Raw genomic sequence first — 6,000 nt, 5'->3', positions numbered from 1 at the left:
ACCTATGGGAGGGGCCAAGGAGGTCGGGTGCAGTGTGAGTTGGGTGGTGGCCGAAGGCGGGGACCTTGGCGGTCTGATCTTCGGCTACAGAAGCTGGCTCTTGGGATGTGGAATGTCACCTCTCTGAAGGGGAAGGAGCCTGAGCTAGTGTGCGAGGTTGAGAGGTTCCGGCTAGATATAGTCGGACTCACCTCGACGCACAGCTTGGACTCTGGAACCAATCTCCTTGAGAGGGGCTGGACTCTCTACCACTCTGGAGTTGCCCCCGGTGAGAGGCGCCGAGCGGGTGTGGATATACTTATTGCCCCCCAACTTGGAGCCTGTTCATTGGGGTTTACCCCGGTGGACGAGAGGGTAGCCTCCCTCTGCCTTCAGGTGGGAGGAGGGGTCCTAACTGTTGTTTGTGCGTATGCAGCGAACAGCAGTTCGGAGTACCCACCCTTTTTGGAGTCCCTGGAGGGGGTGCTAGAGGGCATACCTTCTGGGGACTCCCTCGTTCTGCTGGGAGACTTCAATGCTCACGTGGGCAATGACAGTGAGACCTGGAAGGGCGTGATTGGGAGGAATGGCCCCCCCGATCTGAACCCGAGCGGTGTTTTGTTATTGGACTTCTGTGCTCGTCACGGATTGTCCATAACGAACACCATGTTCAAGCATAGGGGTGTTCATATGTGCACTTGGCACCAGGACACCCTAGACATCAGTTCGATGATCGACTCTGTGGTCGTGTCATCAGACTTGCGGCCACATGTCTTGGACACTGGGGTGAAGAGAGGGGCGGAGCTGTCAACTGATCACCACCTGGTGGTGAGTTGGCTTCGATGGTGGGGGAGGATGCCAGTCAGGCCTGGTAGGCCCATACGTGTTGTGAGGGTCTGCTGGGAACATCTGGCAGAGCCCCCTGTCAGAAGCAGCTTCAACTCCCACCTCCGGCAGAACTTCGACCACATCCCGAGGGAGGTGGGGGATATTGAGTCCAAATGGGCCATGTTCCGTGCCTCTATTGTTGAGGCAGCTGACCGGAGCTGTGGCCGTAAGGTGGTCGGTGCCTGTCGTGGAGGCAATCCCTGAACCCGTTGGTGGACACCGGCGGTGAGGGATGCCGTCAAGCTGATGAAGGAGTCCTACAGGACCCTTTTGTCCTGTGGGACTCTGGAGGCAGCTGATAGGTACCGGCAGGCCAAGCGGAATGCGGCTTTGGTGGTTGCTGAGGGAAAAACTCAGGCGTGGGAGGAGTTTGGGGAGGCCATGGAGAACGACTTTCGGACGGCTTCGAGGAGATTCTGGTCCACCGTCCGGCGTCTCAGGAGGGGGAAGCAGTGCAGTGTCAACACTGTATATGGTGGTGATGGTGTGCTGCTGACCTCGACTCGGGACGTTGTGGGTCGGTGGGGGGAGTACCTTCGAAGACCTCCTCAATCCCACTAACATGCCTTCCAATGTGGAAGCAGAGCCTGGGGACTCAGAGGTGGGCTCCCCCATCTCTGGGACTGAGGTCACCGAGGTGGTCAAAAAACTCCTTGGTGGCAGGGCCCCAGGGGTGGATGAGATACACCTGGAGTTCCTCAAGGCTCTGGATGTTGTAGGACTGTCTTGGTTGACACGCCTCTGCAACATCGCATGGACATCAGGGACAGTGCCTCTGGATTGGCAGACCGGGGTGGTGGTCCCCCTCTTTAAGAAAGGGGACCGGAGGGTGTGTTCCAACTACAGAGGGATCACACTCCTCAGCCTCCCTGGAAAAGTCTATTCGGGGGTCCTGGAGAGGAGGGTCTGTCGGATAGTCGAGCCTCGGATTCAGGAGGAACAGTGTGGTTTTCGTCCTGGTCGCGGAACAGTGGACCAGCTCTACACCCTTAGCAGGGTCCTAGAGGGTGCATGGGAGTTTGCCCAACCAGTCTACATGTGTTTTGTGGATTTGGAAAAGGCATTCGACTGTGTCCCTCGAGGAATCCTGTGGGGGGTACTCCGAGAGTATGGGGTACCGGACCCCCTGATAAGGGCTGTTTCGTCCCTGTACGATTGGTGCCAGAGCTTGCTCCGCATTGCCGGCAGTAAGTCGAACCGTTTCCAGTGAGAGTTGGACTCCGCCAGGGCTGCCCTTTGTCACCGATTCTGTTCAATTTCTAGGCGCAGCCAGGGCGTTGAGGGGGTCCGGTTTGGTGGACTCAGGATTGGGTCACTGCTTTTTGCAGATGATGTCCTGTTTGCTTCATCAGGCCGTGATCTTCAGCTCTCTCTGGATCGGTTCGCAGCCGAGTGTGAAGCGGCTGGGATGGGAATCAGCACCTCCAAATCCGAGACCATGGTCCTCAGCCGGAAAAGGGTGGAGTGTCCTCTCAGGGTTGGGAGCGAGATCCTGCCCCAAGTGGAGGAGTTCAAGTATCTCGGGTGTTGTTCACGAGTGAGGGAAGAATGGAGCGTGAGATCGACAGGCGGATCGGTGCGGCATCCGCAGTAATGCGGTCTCTGCATTGGTCTGTCGTGGTGAAAAACGGCTGGGTGGATGACTGACAGCATATAACGGGTCAAACCTCTGCACCCTGGTACGATATGGAAATTTTACCTTTATGGTAATGAATAAACAAACAATTGCTAATTGCACATTAAATTAATAAATGTACATCTAACAATATACCTTTTGTATGGTGCCACACTCGGACATCCAACCCTGCTCGATACCCTGTCCCGCAACAAAGGGTATTTGCTCAATTTAGCCCCTATAGTCCGTGTGTGCTTTGCGATGGGCAGGCTTCCCGTCCCGGGATGTTTCCTACCATTTAGCTTCCAATGTTGAATTACGAAAGTTGATGGATAATGCCATTCTCGACAGATCTTGGCTGTATTCTGTTAAACTGTGTACAGTATATGAAAACGGTCGGACGGCGAGACTACGCTGCCGCACTTTTTTTCAAGAATCGCCGCAGCTGCGACACAGGATTAGAAAAGCGAACTACGCAATCGCCGCCATGTTAGTAAAGGAAAGTGAAGCCACAGTACGCGCGAGTTTTACAGCAATCGATCCCAAAAATGCCAACAAGTTGCTCGGCAATGGGTTGCAGCTCCGTTTACAGTAAGAACGGAAGTGTCAGCTTTCACAGGTAAACATATGGCAGATTTTAATGTACCGCAGAGTTTAAAGTGGCAAATGAACATGTAAGAAAGCAGAGCTTTGTATTTCTGGCTATATTTATTTATGTTGCTCCGTCTGTGTGTGCGTGTTATGCGATCGCCGCCCTCGAAGTTTCCTCAAGTAACTCCGATAACTGGACGCGAAGAAAGGTGAGCTGCGCTAGTAGTCCACTCAAGTGTAGAAGTAGTCGCGCATTAAAACTGGTAAATTATATGTCAGGTGTTCCTCGAGGTTAACAAGTGCATCTGTACCCAAATAACTCAAAGCCGCTACACTAACAAAAAAACCCTTTACTGTTTTTAATAGCTTTTCAAGTTCACTTGATAAGAAAGAAGCTTTATCCTGATGGAAAGGGGGCGTTACTGTCCTCACAAACAGTGTGCCTTTTTTGTCAATCAACGTTTAAAATAAAAGCGGCATCCTCTTTTGGATTTGTATTCCCTTATTTAAAGTCTATAATGTCGTTCACTTTTTTTTTTTCGTAAGGAATAGGATCAACTATTGGGGGAGTACAAAAATTCACCAAACTAGCTCACTTTCACTTGCTACAGATGGAAGGAGGCGTGCCCCCAACCGCGTCTGATCTCCATACTGCCAACCCGATTGGAGGGTCATGTTGTCATTCCGTTTTAAAGTTCCTGTTGATTGGACGAAATTAAAGGGGTTTTGATTGTCATCTGTTCTTCTGCGTGTGTCAATTATTGTTTTTAAAAGTTAAGTTACTTTTCCCAGTTTTTGGGTAAGAGGCTGAACTTTATTACTGACAGGATTCCAAGTTCGATCATTATTACTGTCTCACTTTATGGCTTGGAGGTGGTCAGATCACATGGGAGTGCAACAACTGGCGAAATGTGGAAATGGTCATGATGAAGATCGTAAAGTTTCTAGTGTTTTTTTCATCCGGGGCTGAGGTGAAACTAGCAGGTATTTAAATCAAGTGAACTAAATGAAATTTCCTATTGCCAGACTGGCTACTGATGCTTCACATAGTCTCACAGGGGAAAGCGTACCCTTAAAATCATAGCAACATAATTCTATTCGTTATATGGACATGTAACCATTTATTGTAATGTTGCAATGGTGGAGATGGGAACATATAATGTTAACTGTGGAGAGGATGAATGAGTTATCACAGCTGTACCCGAAATTGATTTTAAAACTTTTAGTAAAAGTTTGGGCTATTGTGTGTCTTTGGTGTCAACTGAATCGGCAACCTTGAACTTTAGTGTTTCGACTCCTTTGCCACGAGGTGGCGCAATCGGTCTGTAATGGTATTATTTATCCATGTATTTTCTGTAACATAGATTGTACTAAGAGCGGATAAATGGATGGATGGAACTATTCTATATTGTTAAACATTTTTAAAAATTATTTATCAATGTTGTCATCAGTTAAACATTTTGAGTTACTGTTAACTTTTGAATATTTTCACGTGCCTGAGTGTTTTTTTTCAAATTCAATAGACGGGTATTTAATATAAATATGTATAAGTGAATATTGTTTTTAAAATAAATCTCTGCAGGGGGGGGGGGCGGCACGGTGGCGCAGTGGGTAGCGCTGCTGCCTCGCAGTTGGGAGACCTGGGGACCTGGGTTCGCCTCCCGGGTCCTCCCTGCGTGGAGTTTGCATGTTCTCCCCGTGTCTGCGTGGGTTTCCTCCGGGCGCTCCGGTTTCCTCCCACAGTCCAAAGACATGCAGGTTAGGTGGATTGGCGATTCTAAATTGGCCCTAGTGTGTGCTTGGTGTGTGGGTGTGTTTGTGTGTGTCCTGCAGTGGGTTGGCGCCCTGCCCAGGATTGTTTCCTGCCTTGTGCCCTGTGTTGGCTGGGATTGGCTCCAGCGGACCCCCGTGACCCTGTGTTCGGATTCAGCGGGTTGGATAATGGATGGATGGATGGATCTCTACAGGGGTAGGAAAGAGAATCACATTTAGCTAAGTTATATTATACTATGTCTCATTTATAATATGTAGTGTGTGCATTGTAAAGAAATATTGAAGTCAATAAAATGATTATAAAAATATAGTTTTTAATGCATGCTTTTGTTCTGTCATCTACAATTTGTTATAGCAAAAATTTTTTTTAATAAATTGTAGCACCTCACAGTAGTTTTCCATATAACCAATTGTGATTTACTTATTGGCACTTTTCTGTTACTTTCAGTATAACAGAGTTCAGTGTGTAGAACATACAATTGATTTAATTTCGTGCTGTCTTATTCTAATTTAAGCTCTCAAGGAGTTGAGTCTATTTCAGAAGAATGTGCAGCAAAGAACGATAAACGCCAGATGGAGTACAGGTCCATCACAAAGAAAACTCCCATGCACACCCACTCATGCAGAGCCAATCAACTGAACAGATTTTGTGAGATATGGCAGTAAACTGGAGCACCCTGTAAAAACCAACATGAACACTGGGAGAGCATTTAAAATCCACCGAGATCAATGCAGATCTGGGCTTGAACTCTAAAACTTTAAGATGGTAGTGCCACAGTTCCACCTTAGACAAGCAATCCAATGTCTAATTAATTTGGACTTTCTTCATGCAAAGTAAAAACTGTTGGTCTGTTTAGGGAAAATAATACAATTTCAGGCTTACAGGGTTGTGTTGCCTATTCTGGCAGCAGTGACTCTAAGACATAAGCTTAGACATAAGCTTAGCTTGTGAATTTCCCCTTGGGATTAATAAAGTATATATCTATCTATCTATCTATCTAGACTTGCTAAGATACCAGCACTTTATGAAACACCCCCTGCACACTCTCGCACACACAGTCAATTTTGATACGCTAGTCACCCTAACAGCAGCATTTGGTTAGTTGGGGTGGGATGTGATATAAGCTCAAATGCATGCAAGTCCCATTTTACTG

The 6,000-nt window shown here is 48.0% G+C and overlaps 1 protein-coding gene across 1 annotated transcript in view; it reads left to right on the top strand.

Moving 5' to 3' along the window:
- Nucleotides 1-2,893: 2,893 nt before the first annotated feature.
- Nucleotides 2,894-6,000, top strand: part of LOC114664446 (THAP domain-containing protein 2-like) — a 28,914-nt gene continuing 25,807 nt past the window's right edge. Inside the window, exon 1 of the mRNA XM_028818529.2 lies at nt 2,894-3,101. Within this exon, the coding sequence (XP_028674362.1) occupies nt 3,031-3,101 (71 nt within the window). The 5' untranslated portion in view covers nt 2,894-3,030. The remainder of the gene's footprint in view (nt 3,102-6,000) is intronic.

Source organism: Erpetoichthys calabaricus, chromosome 1 (genome assembly GCF_900747795.2).
Source record: "Erpetoichthys calabaricus chromosome 1, fErpCal1.3, whole genome shotgun sequence".
NCBI classification, from domain to species: domain Eukaryota; kingdom Metazoa; phylum Chordata; class Cladistia; order Polypteriformes; family Polypteridae; genus Erpetoichthys; species Erpetoichthys calabaricus.
The sequence above is the reverse complement of the archived record's forward strand: the minus strand, read 5'-3'. Positions and strand labels throughout refer to the sequence as shown.